Source organism: Crotalus tigris, unplaced genomic scaffold, assembly GCF_016545835.1.
Source record: "Crotalus tigris isolate CLP2741 ecotype Arizona unplaced genomic scaffold, ASM1654583v1 scf7180000017742.2353718, whole genome shotgun sequence".
Lineage (NCBI taxonomy): Eukaryota > Metazoa > Chordata > Lepidosauria > Squamata > Viperidae > Crotalus > Crotalus tigris.
In genome coordinates this window covers 1,582,021-1,601,601 of record NW_024096609.1, presented here as the reverse complement: position 1 = coordinate 1,601,601, position 19,581 = coordinate 1,582,021, and the positions used below count along the sequence as shown (strand labels likewise).

General features: G+C 41.1%; 1 protein-coding gene across 4 annotated transcripts in view; it reads left to right on the top strand.

Annotated features, from left to right (window-relative positions):
* Window positions 1-19,581, top strand: part of PORCN (porcupine O-acyltransferase) — a 54,726-nt gene that overhangs the window by 16,698 nt on the left and 18,447 nt on the right. For 2 of the 4 annotated variants that reach the window (XM_039340213.1, XM_039340212.1), the window contains exons 1-6: window positions 5,626-5,741; window positions 7,825-7,969; window positions 9,468-9,660; window positions 12,898-12,941; window positions 13,284-13,465; window positions 15,005-15,135. In XM_039340213.1, coding sequence (XP_039196147.1) covers window positions 7,834-7,969; window positions 9,468-9,660; window positions 12,898-12,941; window positions 13,284-13,465; window positions 15,005-15,135 — 686 coding nt within the window. In that variant the 5' untranslated portion in view covers window positions 5,626-5,741; window positions 7,825-7,833. Of the gene's footprint in view, window positions 1-5,625; window positions 5,742-7,824; window positions 7,970-9,467; window positions 9,661-12,897; window positions 12,942-13,283; window positions 13,466-15,004; window positions 15,136-16,652; window positions 16,668-19,581 lie in introns of those variants that run through there. The other 2 variants (XM_039340210.1, XM_039340211.1) reach the window with 2 other exon arrangements.

Genomic DNA, 19,581 nt, shown 5'->3' with positions numbered 1-19,581 from the left:
CTTTGTCCCTTCCTTCCTTCCCTCCCTTCCATTGTTCCTTCCTTCCTTCCCTCTCATTGTCCCTTACTTCCCTCCTTCTTCGTCCCTTCCTTCCTCCCCCCTTCCGTTCCCAAGAAGGAACAAGGGGAGGGGGACAGGCTGCCAGAGGCAGAGGAGAGCTCCGCCCAGCTCACTTGCTCAGCTTCGCCAGAAAACATGCCGCTTGCTAAGTTAGCAGAAGCCCCAGGATCAGCGCCAGGCTACAGCTGATTTGCACTTCTGCTAAATTAGCAAGCGGCATGTTTTCTAGCAAAGCTCGAGCAAGTTTGCTGGGCAGGAGTCAAGGAGAGCTGCTACAGCTGACCTGCTTCTTGGCTGCTCTGCAGAAGCGCGGATCAGCTGTAGAGGTTTGCCCCGATCCTGGACATGAGGGGAAAGAAGGAAGGACAGAAGGGACAAGGGGAAAGAGGGAGGGAAGGAGGGACAAAGAGGGAGGCGAAGGGAAGGAAGGAAGGAAGGAAGGAAGGAAGGAAGGAAGGAAGGAAGGAAGGAAGGAAGGAAGGAAGGGACAATGGGAGAGGGAGGGAAGGAGGAAGAGACCAAGAGGAAGGGAAGGAAAGGAAGTTCCAGCCAGCAGAGGTTTGACTGCCGAGGAACAGAAGAGCGCAAACCCAAGGAGAAGAAGGTGGCGGTTTCCTCCCAAAGGGGTCTCCTTTTCTCCACCCCTTCCCTGGGTTTGTGGGGAATTTCTTGTCACCAACGCTGACAGGCGCTCCTTCGAGCCTGCCGCGAGCTTTCTCACCCCCTTTGCTTCTCCCCCGCTTTCGTGAGGATTGTGGTCCCCTTGGGAAGCCGATCGTGCTATGAAGCTTAGGAGAGGAGGAGGAGTCCCTTCCTCCTTCCCTCCCTCTCTCCCTGTCAAGCCCCGGCGGGCTCGACATGAACGGGTGGAGGAGTCGAGGACAGGCGGGGTGGCAAAGGAGACCGGCGGCCGTTGCCAGACCTCCCGGCTGACAAGCGCAAGTTCGGGGGTCACCAGCTGACGGGCACAGGAGTTGGATGCTGCGACGGCCTCCCCTTTGCTGACCTGTGAGAAGAAGTCAATCCGGTTGTTGCACAATGAGTCTCTGGGGAGGGCGGGGCCTTGCTCTGCGCCTGCGCTCTTCATCCGCCCTCTGCAGGGCACATTTGGTAGAATTCGTGCAGACTGCCGCCAAGCAGCATATTTTCCACAAACAAGTGAGGTGGAGCGGAGGGAGGGAGGGAGAGAAGGCAGTTGACAAGCCCTGCCTAAGACCATCGGAAATATGTGTTTTCCGATGGTCTTAGGCGACCCCTGTGAAAGACTCGTGCGACCCCCCAAAAGGGTCATGACCCACAGGTTGAGAACCGCTGCCTTAGAGACTAAGGGTTCAGGACTCAAACATAGAAGCAATTTAAAAAAAGAAGAGAGGAAAATCTGCATAGCTCAGATCATTTTCATGCACTTCTTCATATATACTATTTTCAAGAAGACAGTACTTATCTGGTCATACTGGTTTTGTCATTCATTTAGCAGTATTTTTCAAATTTGACAATTTGAAGCTGGGGGGGGGTGAACCAGAATGACATGCAGTAGACTACTGTACAGCAGATTTAATCAGATGCTTAATTTTTTATTGTTTACTTTATAATATACTTTAATAGTAGAGACCTAGAGGAAAAAAACACAATAAAATGTGATAAGTGTGTGGCAAATCAAATTTATTTATAGCAGTGTTTTATGGCAATAGTAAAAAAAATGTCACTTTGTTCTGAGTTGTTTGTTCAATTTCCCAATTGCCCTAGCACTCTTTGGGAAACCTTAATTTTAGTAGTAAACTTGTCCAACATTCCTTAGCTTTGTCTGTTGTCAGCTAAGCCTAACAAAGTGCCATCAAATTTGTGTCAACATTAAAATAATGAAGATTTGAAAAACCCATAGTTACAATATCCTGCTATCATTCATGCAGTGGCCAGGTTCATACATTCTAGTAAAGATGTGGTTCTCAACTTTTCATATCTTAAACAGTCTATCAAGTAAGTCAAGCCTCACCATGAAAGAAACAAGGGTCCAATGAAAGGCATTTATAATTCTGGCTATCCAGGCATGTTTTCATTTACAGCAGGTGTTAAATGTTTCAGATTTCTGGTTTTACCCTAAGCCTAGGGCAATCTAACATACTTCTGAGTTCCACCTGCAATCCATATCCTAAAAAGTCAGGGCATTTTGTAAACCACAATTTGCATTGGCTGAATTCACCCTTTGCAGAAACCAAAACCAATGAACTCCATCATCGTTGCTTATGAAGTCGGAATAGAATATGTGATATTTTAGACATATTTATTAAATTTATTTTCTCTTTCTTGCCATCTGGCATAGCAACTAAAAACATATAAGCCCACAATTAAAAAAATACAAGATAATCAAATAATGAAAAATTTAAAATCAGTAATATTTATTTATTTATGAGACTTATATACCACTTTAAGTGCAAGCACTCTCTAAGCGGTGTACACCAGTAAGCAATGTATATATATATTTACATTGCCCCCAACAATCTGGGTCCTCATTTTACCTACCTCGGAAGGATGGAAGGCTGAGTCAACCTTGAGCCGGTGAGATTTGAACCGCTGATCTGCTGAACACAGTCAGCTAAAGTGGCCTGCAGTACTGCACTCTAACTGCTGCGCCACCTCGGCTTAAAGCCAGTTTAACTAACAATCTGTGAAGACAATGGTTTTTGTGGTTTTCCAAAATATTAGAAAAGCTGGGGCACAATGTCCCTTCCTGGAGTGTATTCCTTGGCATGAGAGCTTAGGGAAAGGTGATCCTGCAGATAGTCAGGCCCTGTGATACATGGGGTTCAGCACTTTGAATTGCTCCTGGAAAGAAACTGGAAGCCAATGCAGCTCATACAACATAAGTGTTATATGGGCAAATCTAGATGCCCCTATTACTGTTTGTGCTGCTGCATTTTGGACCATTTGAAGTTTCCAGGTGGTCTTCAAGGGTAGCCCCATGTACAGTATATTGCAGTAATCTAGATGGGCGGTGATCAAGACATGACTGACCATGAACATGGCCTCCCTATCCAGGTGCAGATTTTAAAAAGGAGCAGCAAGAGCTTGAGTCCTAAAGCACCCTAATTACAAGGGCCTGGGGTTTGACTTCTCCTCTCTTACCAACACCAACTGGAAGCAGACATGGAAGAAAGAGAAGCACCATAACACAGTGCCTCCCACTCCCAGCCCCGGAAGCCAGTCCAGAAGGATATCACGCTTGGTGGTTATTAAAAGCTCCTGAAAGATCTAGGAGGGCCAAAATGGTTGCGCTACCTCCATCCTAAGCCCTTCAAAAGTCATTGACAAGTGTGTGACCAATGCTGTTTCAGTGCTGTGCCCCAGCCTGATTACTGAAAAAAAAAAGAATCAAATTATAGAGAGAAAAAAGATAGTTGCAAACAATGTACTCTAAAGAGCAAGACATAGCTAAGCATACACAAGGCAGAGAAAATGCAGAGCAATTTTGGTTCAAATTAAAAAAAAAACAAAAAAAAAAACAAAAAAACAAAGTAGGAAAGAGGGCTAAGGAAGAAGTTTCTGTCAGAAAATGAGGAAAGGATTTGGAATGAAATTAAAGTAAGGGAATGCTGAAGAGGATAGTTTGGGGATTTGTACAGGGATTACAGTGATATGTGAAAGAGTAGAACTGAAATGTTACAAACGTTAGTGACCAAGGCTAAAAAAAACGATGAAAGGGAAGTCAAAGATCCTGTGAAAATATTTTTAAAAAATGACAAGGCTGAAGGCTCAGTGTATTAAGAGAATGGTTTAAAAATGGGATGCTTATGGAATGGGGTAATTTGTTTGTACCTGATGATTAGGGGAAAGAAAGAATCAGTGATTGCAGAAAAATGTGTTTTTGGATTAATTTTTTGATCTAAAAACCAATAGAAAAGGGGCTGGACCAAATTCTGAATTGGTATAAGACATGATGATAAACAAAATAAGTTGGAAGCATATATTGCAATACCGCTTTACTCCAGGGGTGGGGGAAACTAGATCTTTTTTTTTCAGCAGGCCATTTAGAAGTGAATGTGAAACAATCTGCTGTAGTTTTGTTTAGAACAGGGGTAGGCAACCTTGGCTCTTTTATGACTCGTGGACTTCAACTCCCAGAATTCCTGAGTCAGCCGACTCAGGAATTCTGGGAGTTGAAGTCCACGAGTCATAAAAGAGCCAAGGTTGCCTACCCCTGGTTTAGAAGTATATGATAAAATGGCTTCAATTATGGAAAGCTATGCATAAATATGGCGGTTAATTACTGAATGCAGTAATAGTTTGTATGATGAAAGTAAAACATGTAGGAGAATATTCTGTGAATGTTTCAATATTGAGCAGGTAGCAGATAAGCAATGTCTGTTCCTTTGGATGTTTAACATATTTTTGATATATGTATAAAATATTTGCCTGATATCAGAGGTTTGCTGGTTGGCATGTGAAATATATATTTTTGTATGCACAGAACCTGAATGATTTATTACAAGAGATATTTCACTATATGATGCATCAGTGAGCCTGGATCTGGAAATTAATGAATCAAAGAATAAGTTGCATCAGTTAGGGAAAATTGGGCAAATAATTGTATTATACATAAATGATGAAAAGTAGAGCAAATAGATAAATGCATATACACTTATCATTGAATACAGTAGAGATGGAAAAAGAGCTAAAGAAATTTTAAGACATGCAAACATTGAAACTTGAGTGAGAATATATAATCTGTTATGAAGAAGGAAAATTAAAGAAGTGTCTGTATATCAGTATGCAGTAAAGTTGTTAAGTGAAAGAGAGGGTTGGGTATGTCAAGAGAAATAGGAAAAAAAGATGAATGCTACCAAAAAAACAGATAGTGTGCATACCAACTAAAACAGGAAGCAGCAGGATAGGGAATGAATAAGTGCTGAATAAACGTGCAAAAAGTGACTGACCAGGATGTTCTTATTAAGGAAGTTGGGATCAGACACTTTGCCAATCTAAAGTATTTCAAATCATCTGTCAACAGCGCAGACCTACTCTGTGTGCAACCCATAATTGAAAGAACTGACTCCAGTTTCTGCACCCAATCTCCTCTCCTACAGTACGTGGTCCACATTTGGGTATGTGTGTGTATGTTAAAGGCTACCATTCGTGTTTTCTCTAGGGAGGATGCTACATGGCAGCTTTCTGCCATGTTCACCCTCCTTTTTAGAGAATAACGTTTTCAGAATAAAAGCCTGTAAAATCGTAGCTCTTTATTGCTAGCCGCTCTCGCGGTTTCCTTTTCGCCGATTTTGGCGCCCTTGGGAAGCCGATCGTGCTTTGAAGCTTTAGAACCTTTAGAAGCGAAGCTTTTGCTGGCAGGCAAACGTGACTTCACTCAAGGAGGATTCGGACTAATTTCTGTCTTCTCGAGCCCCGCCTTTTCTCATTGGCTGGCCTTTTGCGCGTCTACCCCCATCTTTTCCATCCGATTGGCCGCTCAGCAGTTTTAACTATTCCTCTCCGGCCTTCTCATTGGCATTTTCAAGCGGTCCACCTCCAACTTTAAACAGTGATTGTTGCACCCCTTCCCCACCCCCTACCTCTCCTTCCTTTTCCAGTTTTCCAGCTGTTGGGGGTGGGAGGGAGAGGGGAAGACCGATACCCACGCAGCTCCGGAAAGCTGGGGAAAAGAGGGTGGTGCGAATAAAGACGCATCGGTGAGTTAGCAATAACGCCGTGCCCTGCCCCTTTAAGGCATGCCGCTGGAACAGCTGGCCTAAAAGGAGCTAGAGGGCCGGTGCTGGGATGGATAAGAGGCGTTAAGGCAAGTTCGGCGAGAGAGAAGCGGAGCAGAGTTAAGGGGGCGCCGAGTTCTCGCCTCTCCCACAACGCAGCGCAGTGGGAGAGGAAAAGGCCTCCTAGATCTAGATCGACGTCTCCGAATGAAGGGATTTCCCTTTTTCTTTTTCTGAAATGACGCGAAGCCCGCCGTTTCCCTGGGATTCCCATCGTTAGCTTTTTCTCCCTTAAGAATAGCGCTGTCAGGAAAGCGGGCTAGTATCCCAGAGGGTGCAGTGAGAAAAAAAAAATAGCTTTCGGGAGGTGGAGAAATTATGCTAGAAAGGAAACGAGACGTGTAGGGTTATTTGGAGTTGCAGGACAGGGCTCGTTTGATTTTCCTTTCGAATCCTTTTGTCTAAAGCCACATTCCCCTCCTCCATTCTGTGCATCTGCGTTTCCTTCCTGCCTCTGTACCTGTCTGTTACGCCACTGACCAGCAAATCCGCAGGGTTCCTGTTTCATGTTAAACATAATATGCTTTGATTGGTTTTGGCTTCCTGTATCGTGTGACTCTGAATTACGATGGTTTACCAACTCATGATGAAATCATGTTTAATGCAAATGTATCATTCCGGCCATGTCTTCCTTCCTAATGCAATGCTTCATCAATTCATTAGCTGTATATTACTCCTCACCAGCCATTTCTCTACCCCTATGTGTAGCTAGGCTTAGTGTTAATTCAACCTTGGAAAATTGAAGTAGAATCAGAATTTATGCTATTATTGTGTGACTGGTAACTGGCCTTCTGTTAATGATGGTGCCTTTCTCCCCCCCCCCCAAAGGGCTCTTTTGGAATATGTTTTTATTCCTAAACTGGGTCTACAAATAGTAAGAATTAGTTCCATGTAAGGAGATACAGAAAGAGTTTGCATCAATGTAGAAGCTATAGTTTGCTCAGCTGTACTGCAGAAATAATCAGATTCTGTGGATTTTAGCAGAATTTACTTCCATACAATAATTGTTTATGGATTTATTTAGTTGATTTATACCTGTGTCTTGTCCTCTGTAGAATTTGGGGAGACATGGATGGACTGTATTCCTGCAATACCATAAACTTAAAAATAACATTTTAGTTCATTATATTTTGTGATTTCAGCTTGCATAGTTAATGGTTCAGCATGTTTTGTATACAAAATGAGACTGATTGAACAAGCCATAGTTAGGTTAATCACGAGAAACACAATCTTAGTAATAGTAATAGTAGTAAAGTTGGAAGGGACCTTGGAGGTCATCTAGTCCAACCCCCTGCTCAGGCAGGAAACCCTACACCATTTCGGACAAATGGCTGTCCAGTCTCTTCTTGCTGCTGTAGTTACATGGTTTTCAGACTCATCTCTGCTAAGCTACATTTAGTGCTATCAGACCAAGATAATACTTAGACTGGATTTCCATGCTGCTGTTTCAAATCTATAGTTCTAAAACCAAAGGGAAAAAATATTTACAGAAAGGAACATTGGGTTACATTGTGCCATTGATGGGCAGGTGTGTCTGAGATGATGAACCTGGTTACATGGGTTTTAATGTCAAGGGATACTAGACCTGTTGACTGGCTGGCTTTGGCATGCCTAACTATAACTGGGCTCAGACCATGCACTGAACCACAAATGGCCAACCAGGTAGTAGGTTATGTCAATCTAGCTTGTGTGGTTGGTTGATGTATAGTTCAGTGTGTTGTGTGAGCCCCAGAAAGTGGGCTTTGAGGAAATTGTGGTTAAATAAAACATTAATAAGCATTGTATAAACACACCTTTTATCTTTGTGCATGTCTTGAAAGTTCAATCATTCTCCCAGTAGAGGGAGGTTTTTTCAACTAGAATAATTCCAGTTTAAGAACAGGACTGGGTGTAGCTTATTCCAAGGCTTTATTCTTTGGATTTATAAATGATTCAGAATAATCTTGACTTCCCTCCAGAGTTAGCGTGATGTGCTTGCTCCACTTCTCTTTCTTTCTCTTTCCAGGTTGGGGCCATGGCCACCTTTACACGGCAAGAGTTTTACCAGCAGCTGTTGAGCAGTTGTGTATTGCCGACTGCTCAGCAGGGTTTTGAACAGGTTTGGACTCTGCTGCTCTTGTGTCTAGCTTGCCGTCTCCTATGGAGGTTATGTAAGTAGAGGCTGAGTTTGCATACATATGAGATAGTATCAATTAGCTAGTTTCCAGTTCAGTGTTGTTTGCTTGCAAACATTTCATTATCCAACTAGGTAACATCATCGGTATGAGGGAGTTTGGGGATTGCAGCCTGTTTATATATAATAATTTGTCCCGCAAGTTTTGGTGGGTATGTAGTTTTCTTTGGTGGTTCCTTGACATGGATATTTTTTTTATTACACACACACACACACACACACACACACACACACACATAGGGCTCTGGTTATTCGGGTTTTCTCCCGCATCAAATTGGAAGTGTCTTGGCGACGTTTCGACGAAGTCTCATTCGTCATCTTCAGGCTGGTGTTTTCGGCTTCGTGCTTCTAGAAGCACAAAGCCGAAAACACCAGCCTGAAGAAGACGAATGAAACTTCGTCAAAACGTCGCCAAGACACTTCCAATTTGACACGGGAGAAAACCCGAATAACCAAAGACCTACGTACACCCGCGAAAACTTCAGAAAACATATATATATATATATCAGTAAAAAAGGAAGCGATCACCAGGAAATAAAACACCAAGGTTTTAATAAATAAAATCAAGCTTTCGATGGCTAACATGCTTATAAGTAGGTTTCCTCACTAGCTGGCTTGTATCCTGACGATGATGGTAGATGTTAGCCATCGAAAGCTTGATTTTATTTATTAAAACCTTGGTGTTTTATTTCCTGGTGATCGCTTCCTTTTTTACTGAAATGTATGTACCCAGGAATCGCTATTCTTCAATTTTTAATGTAATTTTTATATATATAAAAATATTTATATATATAGTCAATTACCAATAAAACGTGAACACCAGGAATATAATAAACTATAAAAGTTTAATACCATCACCGATTACCAAGCTTTCGTCAGATACTTCTGACATCGTCAGGGTTAATGCTGGTCTGTGGGAGAGTGCCTTTATAGGTGAGCCGTCATTTGCACACAGCTCCTAGATCTTGTTGTAGGTCCTAATTGATTTAACTGCTTTTTAATTACGGCTTCCATACTGATGACTCCTCTTTTCTTGCTTTTACTGCTTGTGGGTGTGTCAACTACAGATTACAGCACACTCAGCTGGGACCCGTGACACGGTCCAGGAGCCGAGTGCAAATGATTAGCGGTTGCATATAAGCTTTCCCAACGACTACCGTTTACACCCTGATGATGATGTCAAGAGCTCTTGACGAAAGCTAGGTTCAGTAAATAAAATCTTTTATATTTTATTCTCTTGGTGATCGACTATTTATTGATTTTAACATGAACATACCCGAGTCATATTTTTACTTGTATAGCTGATATATATATCAGCTATACAAGTAAATATATATACACACACAAGTAAATATATACACACATACATACATACATACATACATACTCCATATTATGGCTAGCTGTGCTGGGTGAACCCAGCCATGGTGAGCTTCTCTTTCTCTCATCCAAGCTCCCTGCCTCTTCTTTTCCAGCTCTGCCATCCTATGCTAAGCACCTGAGCACTGTCGCTAGTGGCTTCTACGCCCTCTATCACTTTTTTCAGCTGCAGATGGTGTGGGTTGTGCTCCTCAGCCTCTTGTGCTACCTGGTTTTATTCCTGTGCCGCCACTCAACCCAGCGTGGAGTTCTGCTCTCCATCACCATCCTCATCTATTTGCTTATGGGGTAAGTGAGGAATGTGGGTGGGCGTAATTAAAAGGTTGACACAGCCAAGAGCAATTCATGAGGAAAGGGTTAACTAATACAGTAGTACGTTGCACCAACAGGAGAGACTAGTCAATAAGTGGGACACCTTTCATAAGGGAGCACAAGGTAAACAGGTCCTTAAGAGTTGGAGGCTCTTAAGAATGTATATTTATTCTGTTTTGGCCAGCCCCATTTTCCGAGGTTTACCTATTTCATGGATGAAAGCCACCCAAACCACCTACACTTATCCAAATAAAAATGAGTTGAATAATTCTTAGGTTTTAATAACACATTTTATTTTTTTATTAAAAAGGAGCTAACTTTTACAAATATAACCCACCCAAACCACAAGATGCTCTCAAATCAGTTCCCAGGATAGTAATTCCAGAGGACTGGAAAAGAGCTGATGTAGTTCCCATCCTCAAAAAAGGAAAAAAAAATGGATCCAGGAAATTATAGACCTATCAGCCTGACCTCAATACCTGGGAAGATTCTGGAAAAGATAATCAAACAACGAATCAACGAACACCTAGAGGCAAACAAAGTCATTACTAAAAGCCAACATGGGTTTGTCAAAAATAGATCATGCCAGACAAATCTTATTGCATTCTTTGACCAAGTGACAAAATTAGTGGATCAGAGGAATGCTGTGGACATAATTTACTTGGACTTCAGTAAGGCATTTGATAAAGTAGATCACAACCTACTACTTGATAAGATAGAAAAATGTGGGGTAGACAGAAACACCACCAGATGGATCCGTAGCTGGCTGACCGGCCGTACTCAGCGAGTGGTCCTCAATGGAACTGCATCTATATGGAGGGAAGTGTGTAGTGGGGTGCCCCAGGGCTCTGTTCTGGGCCCAGTGCTCTTCAACATCTTCATCAACGATTTGGATGAAGGGATAGATGGGGAACTCATCAAATTTGCAGACGACACCAAGCTGGCAGGAATAGCCAACACTCCAGAAGACAGGCTTAAGATACAGAAGGATCTGGACAGACTTGAACACTGGGCACTAACTAACAAAATGAAATTCAATGGTGAAAAAAGCAAGGTTCTACATTTAGGCAAGAAAAACCAAATGCACAAGTACAGCATAGGTGGCACCATGCTCAATAGTAGTAACTGTGAGAGGGACCTCGGAGTCCTAGTAGACAATCACCTAAATATGAGCCAGCAGTGTGCTGCAGCTGCCAAAAAGGCCAACACAGTGCTAGGCTGCATTAACAGAGGGATAGAATCAAGATCACGTGAAGTATTAATACCACTTTCAATGCCTTGGTAAGGCCACACTTGGAATACTGCATCCAGTTTTGGTCACCACGATGTAAAAAAGATGTTGAGACTCTAGAAAGAGTACAGAGAAGAGCAACAAAGATGATTAGGGGACTGGAGGCTAAAACATATAAGGAACGGTTGCTAGAATTGGGTATGTCTAGTTTAACGAAGAGAAGGACAAGGGGGGACATGATAGCAGTATTCCAATATCTCAGGGGCTGCCATAAAGAAAAGGGAATTAAGCTATTTTCCAAAGCACCTGAAGGCAGGACAAGAAGCAACGGGTGGAAACTAATCAAGGAGAGAAGCAACCTAGAACTAAGGAGAAACTTCCTGACAGTGAGAACAATTAATCAGTGGAACAGCCTGCCTCCAGAAGCAGTAAATGCTCCAACACTGGAAGTTTTAAAGAAGAGACTGGACAGCCATTTGTCCGAAATGGTGTAGGGTTTCCTGCCTGAGCAGGGGGTTGGACTAGATGACCTCCAAGGTCCCTTCCAACTTTACTACTATTACTAATTGCCAAGTGGGGCAGAGTTGACTATGTTACTGATATTTACATTTTTTTTTTGATGGCCAGATTGAGAATAGTAAGTTAAATTGTCCCTGTGCCAGTTATTTTCCTCCAAATGTATCATTAGTTCTGTCTGGGAATTATGGAATTATAATTCAAAATAGTTGGGAGATTGCCAGGTTGAGAAAAGCTGGGCTTATCTAAATAATACTGTAAACAAGTCAACTAAGGCACAATAAGTTAATAATCTTTCTTAGTATCCATACATAAACTACCATTTTAGCTCCTCCAAAATTTGCAAGCTGCATTTTAACAAAGATTTGTATTTCATTTATTTCCAAACCTGATTTACAGTATCTTGAAACCAGTATTCATCCTAATAAGCATTGTTGTTGGTTGAATGTCCTGATTTCTGACTCTTTGAGGTTTGGAGGACACAATAATAGCCAAGTCTGGTTAAAATGCAGCATGCAGTTGAGGGAGAGGGGTTAAAGTGTTAAGTATGTGTGTATTTGTATCCTTGTTGATGGTTTTTAGTGTATATTGTTGGAAATAGCATTAGAGAGAGGTTGAACCAATGGACTAAGAAAGCTGACCAATTGTTTTGGTAGGTCAATGGGAAATGCAGGAAGGAAGGCATCTGTGTCAACAGTTGGAAGCAAGTATGGACAAGAATGAATTAGAATATTCTTTATTGGCCAAGTGAGATCGGACATACAAGGAATTTATCTCTGGTGTATAAGCTGTCAATGTACATACAAAAAAGCAGAGTGATAAGTTATAGATCATAAATCACAAGATATAATCATCAATCATGAGGTACAAACAAGTCATAAATCGTAAGATACTAATAGGAGAAGGTAGTAGGAAAGATGAGAAAGATGAGAAGATAATAGCAATACAGCCCGACTACATCGGTCAATATCTTAAGGCATAGGACAGTGCTGTGGAAGTTAGGTGTGTAACAGAATGGGGAGGGGAAACTGTCTTTGTGTCTAGTTTTTTTGGCATGCAATGTCCTTTAGTGGCATCCTGAGGGGAGAAATTGAAACAGTTTATATCCTGGATGTGAGGGGTCTGTGGATATTTTCTCAGCCCTCTTTCTGGTTCGTGCAATACTGGATTACTGTATTTACTGTAATAACATAGCTATTACTGGAAGATTCCATAAATTTTGGAGTCAGAGATCAAGGAAAGCAAACTAACAAGTTATAATAGCATAATTCCTGGAGTCTGTTGCATTTCTAGTCACCCAGTCCTTTGACGTGAAGGTACTCCTTTTTACTGGAAAGTTCAGCAAGAAGAGAATTTGGAAACTTATCTGGATCTTAGGGAAAGGAAAGATAGCAAATAAAGGACTGATACCCAAAGATAATGATTTTTTTTTTGTTTGTTTCCTGCTTTTCCCTCCTCCTCTATAGAGAGATGCATATGGTAGACACTGTGAGTTGGCATAAGATGAGAGGTAAGTGACAGTTCTCCTTCTGTTCATATCTGGTTTTAATGTGATAAGGTGTATCATAAAAATCTATGTATTGAAAGAATGTGCTGCCTTTCCAAAAGCATAAAGTACTATTCAGCATGTGTACCAATCATAGCTTTGCAGCTAGGAAATTCTATCAAGACTTATAAACTGAGTTGTTAGAAGGAATGATACTTTTCTTATATACGGGCTTCCATTCATAAATCCCATTGGATCTGAATACCTTTTCTGGATCAAAGAAAAATAATTTGTGCTCGTAACAAATTCTTTAAGTTACTTGTTAAGAATGTCAGCACTGACCCTCTCTCTCCTTTCTACCACTAGGTGCCCAGATGATTGTGGCAATGAAGGCTGTGTCATTGGGCTTTGATCTGGACCGGGGCGAGGTGCCAACCATTCCATCCCCAGTTGAGTTCATGGGATATATCTATTTTGTTGGAACAGTTATTTTTGGACCCTGGTTCCGCTTTCACACCTATCTGCAGGCTGTAGAGAGCAGGAAAATAGTGAGTGCACTCTATTGTCTATTATTGGCAGTGTGGTGGGCAAGATCTGGTTGGTGGGAAAAGGATGGGCCACATTTAGCTTTGAAGATTTATTAAAAATGACACCTTCAGCCTGGGCATTTTTCTCCAGGCTTCCTATAGTTGCAAATGATCAAGCCATGACAGAGTTCTTTAATTTTTCTATTTAGACTCAGAGTTGGAAAGGTTTGGGCCATGGAGAAAGAAGGACCTCTATTTTTTTTTATAGAAACCATATTACAGTTATGTTTAGGAAATGATTATTTGAATTAACTGATTGTTTTCTTTCATTGGCCAGAATAGAAGCAGCCATATTTTTACAGAGTAGTTGGATAGCATTCTGCCTACATCTTTCAGTCTTATGTAGAGGAGAAACAGTAAAGTAGAATGTTGAACACTATTCCAAACCTTCAATGATACTTTCATGAAGAATTTCTATAAAGTGCAACCCTTCCACTAGTTCACCCTCCACCAACTTAATCATTCCATTAAGAGAGAATTGTGCCACCTTTGGGGGGGGGTCAGGGAGGGATGGCCTCAGTCTTTGAATGACTTGCTAAGGGTCCCATTGCAAAACTCAGGTGGGTGGGGACTAAGAAGTAGTAAAAAAGATGTTGAGACTCTAGAAAGAGTACAGAGAAGAGCAACAAAGATGATTAAGGGACTGGAGGCTAAAACATATAAGGAACGGTTGCTGGAATTGGGTATGTCTAGTTTAACAAAGAGAAGGACGAGGGGGGATATGATAGCAGTGTTCCAATATCTCAGGGGCTGCCACAAAGAAGAGGGAGTCAAGCTATTTTCCAAAGTGCCTGAAGGCAGGACAAGGAGCAACGGGTGGAAACTAACCAAAGAGAGAAGCAACCTAGAGCTAAGGAGAAACGTCCTGACAGTTAGAACAATTAACCAGTGGAACAACCTGCCTCCAGAAGCGGTGAATGCGCCAACACTGGAAGTTTTTAAGAAGAAACTGGACAGCCATTTGTCCGAAATGGTATAGGGTTTCCTATCTGAGCAGGGGGTTGGACTAGATGACCTCCAAGGTCCCTTCCAACTTTATCATTATTATTAAATAGGAAGTAAATAAGCACACAATTAAATAGAAGTGAACTGATTTAAAATATAATTAAATCTTACTTAAACATTTATTTACATGCTACCTCCACCAGCAGAGTATCTCTAGACAATTATCGGCCACCCAAGTGGATCAGATAGGAAACACACAAGATGAGCCAATTCTACTTTATTGTAAGGTTTTTTTAAAACAGAATCTTGCAAGTCTGAGGTTACAAATCTTCCACTGTCATTTACCACTGATAAGTTAGGGTAGATCCTTTCTAAATTCCTTCCTCTGCCTGTTACTCAACTGCGGCTCAAGGTTTTTGTATCTATACATGGGGTTGTACTGTGGGGACTGCTTTGTAGCTGATGGAGATGCATGTGAATGAAGAACTACAGGGACTGGAATCCACATAGAGGATGCTCATTACATAATGATTGGTTTTGATTCTTTCCACATAGACTTTCTCCTGGTTTCAGAAGGTCTTTCTGAGCTTCTTCCTCTGCCTTGTGTGCCTCATCATGTCCACCTGCATAGCTCCCTATCTCTTCTCATACTTCATACCCCTCTACAGCTACAAGCAACTCAGGAAGTAAGTGCCTTGTTTTGAATTGATGTTCTAAGACTCAATTTCTCATAGGTTCCGTAGCTGGAAATGAGTTTATTAAGGAAACTTGCCAGCAGAGCTAAAGGAGCTTTCAAATACCAAATTTGAATTAGAAATCAAGTAGATTTAGAAAAAAAAACCCCTGAGAAATATAAACATGAAATGTTTTGAAGTTCCTTATTCTTTACCTAATGCCTCCATCAACCCTCTTCCGTCAATACCTCTGGATTTTTAGCTGTGGCAAGACACATCTTTAGTATTTTTAAAAGGACTTTTAGTATTCCCTTGTTTTATTTTGGGGTTGGCTTTATGATGCCATCAGCACTGGATAAAAGGAAATGGAGTAGAATCGACTGTACAGCTATGCCCTTGAAATATCAGCTCATTTGTATACAGATCACCAGCTCTACACAGATAGTTTGGAAGCAGTAGCCCACTTTAATCCCAGTCTTTCATTCTAAAAAGTACTGTTTCAGGAGTGTTGTGGTTATATGCCAGTATGTTCTGGAAAGCTTCTGATTGTCATAATATTTTTTAGTAGGGTGTCCATCCTGCAATTGAAGATGATTGTGATATCTGTAATTAGAAAGATTGGGATAGTGCCTCAAGCACCTGATGTTGGATCTAATCAAAAAAGAAAACAGCAAATTGTTAGTTGTTTAATTTAGCATTTCTCTTTACCATCCAGAAGAGATTCTTGCCAGATATTGTGTCTCAGAAGTGAAAAACGACCTGAGGGAAGCACCATTTACCATTGCGTTTCCTCATTAAGTTGATTACGACAGAGAAAATCTTTCTCTCCAGATGAGGGTTCTTAATGATTCATCTTGTACTTTCATCATCAGATTAAATATGGTGCTGTGGTAGAGAGCTGAACATTTGTCTGTGTGACTATTCGGACTATAGCAAGCCCACTTGGCATTTCCAACAATTAAATTGTAGGTCTTAAATTTTATCTAAGCTGATCATTTATTTCTAAACCACATCTTGCTTATCTTAACCTGAGAAAAAGAGGATTAGAACCATACTGAAGCTTGTAGTTCTGATGCCTGAATGTTGTGTAATCCTACACTGCATGAAACAGAAAATCCAAGGAAAAATGAAACATTTTTATATAGGAGTAAGGAATTGTGATTGTTCAGAAGTGGCTGAATTCTCATCAATGGCAGCCAGCAACAGGGAGAGATCCTGCAAATGGTAGCTCATCCACCTCAGTAGGCCTCTGGTTTGGTGACTTCACATTTTGGGTTTAACAGTTGAGAGATCAAGAGAAACCCAACAATTGTGGCATCTTTCAACAGCATGGGGAGAAGTTGTGCATGTCATACTTTTCCCACACGTAGTTAACTTTCTCAAAAGGTGCTTTTTCAGAAAAACACAATTCAGAATGTACAGTGACTTAATGAACTTCTTTTTTCTCTCTTTCCACCAACTTTAACTTTGTTTAATCCTTCTCTCTCCTCCCTTGCTTTCTCTCATTGGGATCACATCCCTCGTGACAGGAAGCGCAGAAGCAGGTAATATGATTTAGATGATAGCATTTGGGTTCTTTTTTCCCCAGTCAGACATCTCATTCACAATTCTTGACATCTACACGACTGTTGTGTACATCTCACCGTCAAACCATTTGTTCTGTCACTTTATTAGGAACTTTGTAATACGAGATTTCTTTCAAGCTTACTTCAGAGATGTTTGTGGCCCAGCAATTGTGGCACAATTGCTTGTAGCACGTTGGCATCAAGTCATTATGGCTCACTATTTGAGACAATATGTCTTCAGAGGTCTCTAACCTCACCTGTGGCCTGTAGGCATAAATATTTCTGCATTAGTACCTCCTATGGTAGCTTTGCTCTAATGGCATGTATAGGTTTGCCTTATTACCTTGAAGCCATTCAGGGGCTCTATTCCTCCATTGCAGAGGTATTGTATAAATTATGTAACAATCAATTTTGACAATTTGTCTTGTGAGCTACAGTCAGTAGATACCAAAAATTAGTTTTTTATTCTCAGCATGCTATCACACTTCGTCTAATATTAGAAAAATCTGAAAGACATTTTTACTGAGAAGATGGCTGAAAAACAAATATCCCGTTAGTAGAATTAAAACTGCTGAGAAGTTGTTAGACAATATTTTGGAACTCTATTGGTTGTTGGAGAAGAAGAGAGGCTATGAAAAGCCAACACATCCCAGCTCCATAGCCAAGTGAATTTATGCTTTGTCCACCTAATGTATGGTCAGCCTTAAATGAAGGAAATAGGCTCATTTTTGGTACAGCAGCTATTATTGGAAAGCAGAAAAGCAAATGATCAGTCTGGCCATGAGACATTCTCATTAGAGATCAGATTGTTCAGCTGGAAGTAATCAGTCCAGAATGAACTTTTTCTAGAACTTTATAGGTTCTAGGTGGAACTTCATTGGTTTCCCGAGAAGGAAGTGCCGCATCATGGATGCTGGAAGTAAGACATTGGAACCTAACTTTGGGATCCATGAGGCAAGATATCTGTTAGTATATATTTCAGAAATCAATGCTTTAACAGCAACTACTTTGCCTGTGAAGAGTGTAAGAAGTTTAAAATTAGGCAAGAAAAACCAAATGCACAGGTATAGTATAGGTGGTACCTTGCTCAATAGTAGCAACTGTGAGAAGGATCTTGGAGTCCTAGTGGGCAATCATTTAAATATGAGCCAGCAGTGTGCTGCAGCTGCCAAAAAAGCCAACACAGTGCTAGGCTGCATTAACAGAGGGATAGAATCAAGATTACATGAAGTGTTAATACCACTTTACAATGCCTTGGTAAGGCCACACTTGGAATACTGCATCCAGTTTTGGTCACCACGATATAAAAAAGATGTTGAGACTCTAGAAAGAATACAGAGAAGAGCAACATAGTTGATTAGGGAACTGGAGGCTAAAACATATGAGGAACAGTTGTTGGAATTGGGCATGTCTAGTTCAATGAAGAGAAGGACGAAGGGTGACATGATAGCAGTGTTCCAATATCTCAAGGGCTGCCACAAGAGGGAGTCAAGCTATTATCCAAAGCGCCTGAAGGCAGGACAAGAAGCAACGGATGGAAACTAACCAAAGAGAGAAGGAGAAACTTCCTGACAGTTAGAACAATTAACCAGTGGAACAACCTGCCTCCAGAAGCGGTGAATGCTCCAACAGTGGAAGTTTTTAAGAAGAGACTGGACAGCCATTTGTCTGAAATAGTATAGGGTTTCCTGCTTGAGCAGGGGGTTGGACTAGATGACCTCCAAGGTCCCTTCCAACTTTATTATTATTATTAAATCTGCGTGACTTTCCACATCACAGAAGGATAGAATAGAATTCTTTATTGGCCGAGTGTGGTTGGACACACAAGGAATTTGTCTCCAGTGCATAAGCTTTCAGTGTACATACAAGTATTAGTGATAAATCATGATAATAAACAACATTAAAAAATACATTCATAAATCATAAAATATAACACTTCATCATAAATCGTAAGGGCTTCCTGCTTTCTCCAGTAAAGATTAGTTAAGAATCATTACCTCAATAGATTCCATTACTGAATTAGCATGTAGTATTTAGTCCACCTCTGCTCATATTCCCAGAGTATTTCCTAAAAAATACTCTGCAGTCTGACTTGTTTACTTTCAAGAAAAGACCCACAGTGAAGAACATTGTATGTGCTGGTAGTTCTTGACTTATGATCATTTGTTTAGCAATCATTCGAAGTTCTGAGGAAAAAAGTGACAACTAGTCTTCCCAGGGATCGCGATTCGAGTGCTTGGTAACCGTCACACATTTACGACGGTCGCAGTTTCCCATGGTCATGTGATTGCAATTTGCAACCTTTCCATCTAGCTTCTGACAAGCAAAGTCATTCGGAAGCCGGCAGATTAGGTCCTACATTGTGACTCACTTAATGACCATGATTCTTTGTTTAACGACTGTGGCAAAAAAGGTCATAGAATTGGGCGCGGTCACATGATGCCTCTCTTAACAATCACACAGCTTAATGATCGATTTTCCAATCCTATTGTGGTCATAAATTAAGGATTACCTACAGGGTGAAAAGGGCTATTGCATATAAAAAAAATTAAGGAGATGTGCAGTTGTCTGCAGTTGCCGTTGTGCCCAATTCTGGCTGAGAAACTATTCAAGGTGAAGTGCAAACTAGTGGAAAGCCTGGATCTGGGACTTTTTGATTATCTTTCTGGCAGGATTTATTCTTTTAAAATCAGCATACAAACACACACACACCAAATCCATCAGCCCAGTCTAGGGGAAGGCAACCTTGGCTCTTTTATGACTCGTGGCTAGATCAGGAATTCTGGGAGTTGAAGTCCACGAGTCATAAAAGAGTCAAGGTTGCCTACCCCTGGCCTAGTCAGAGGAGCAAGTGCCTTTAATGCAGTGGTTCTCAACCTTTTTAATGCCGCGA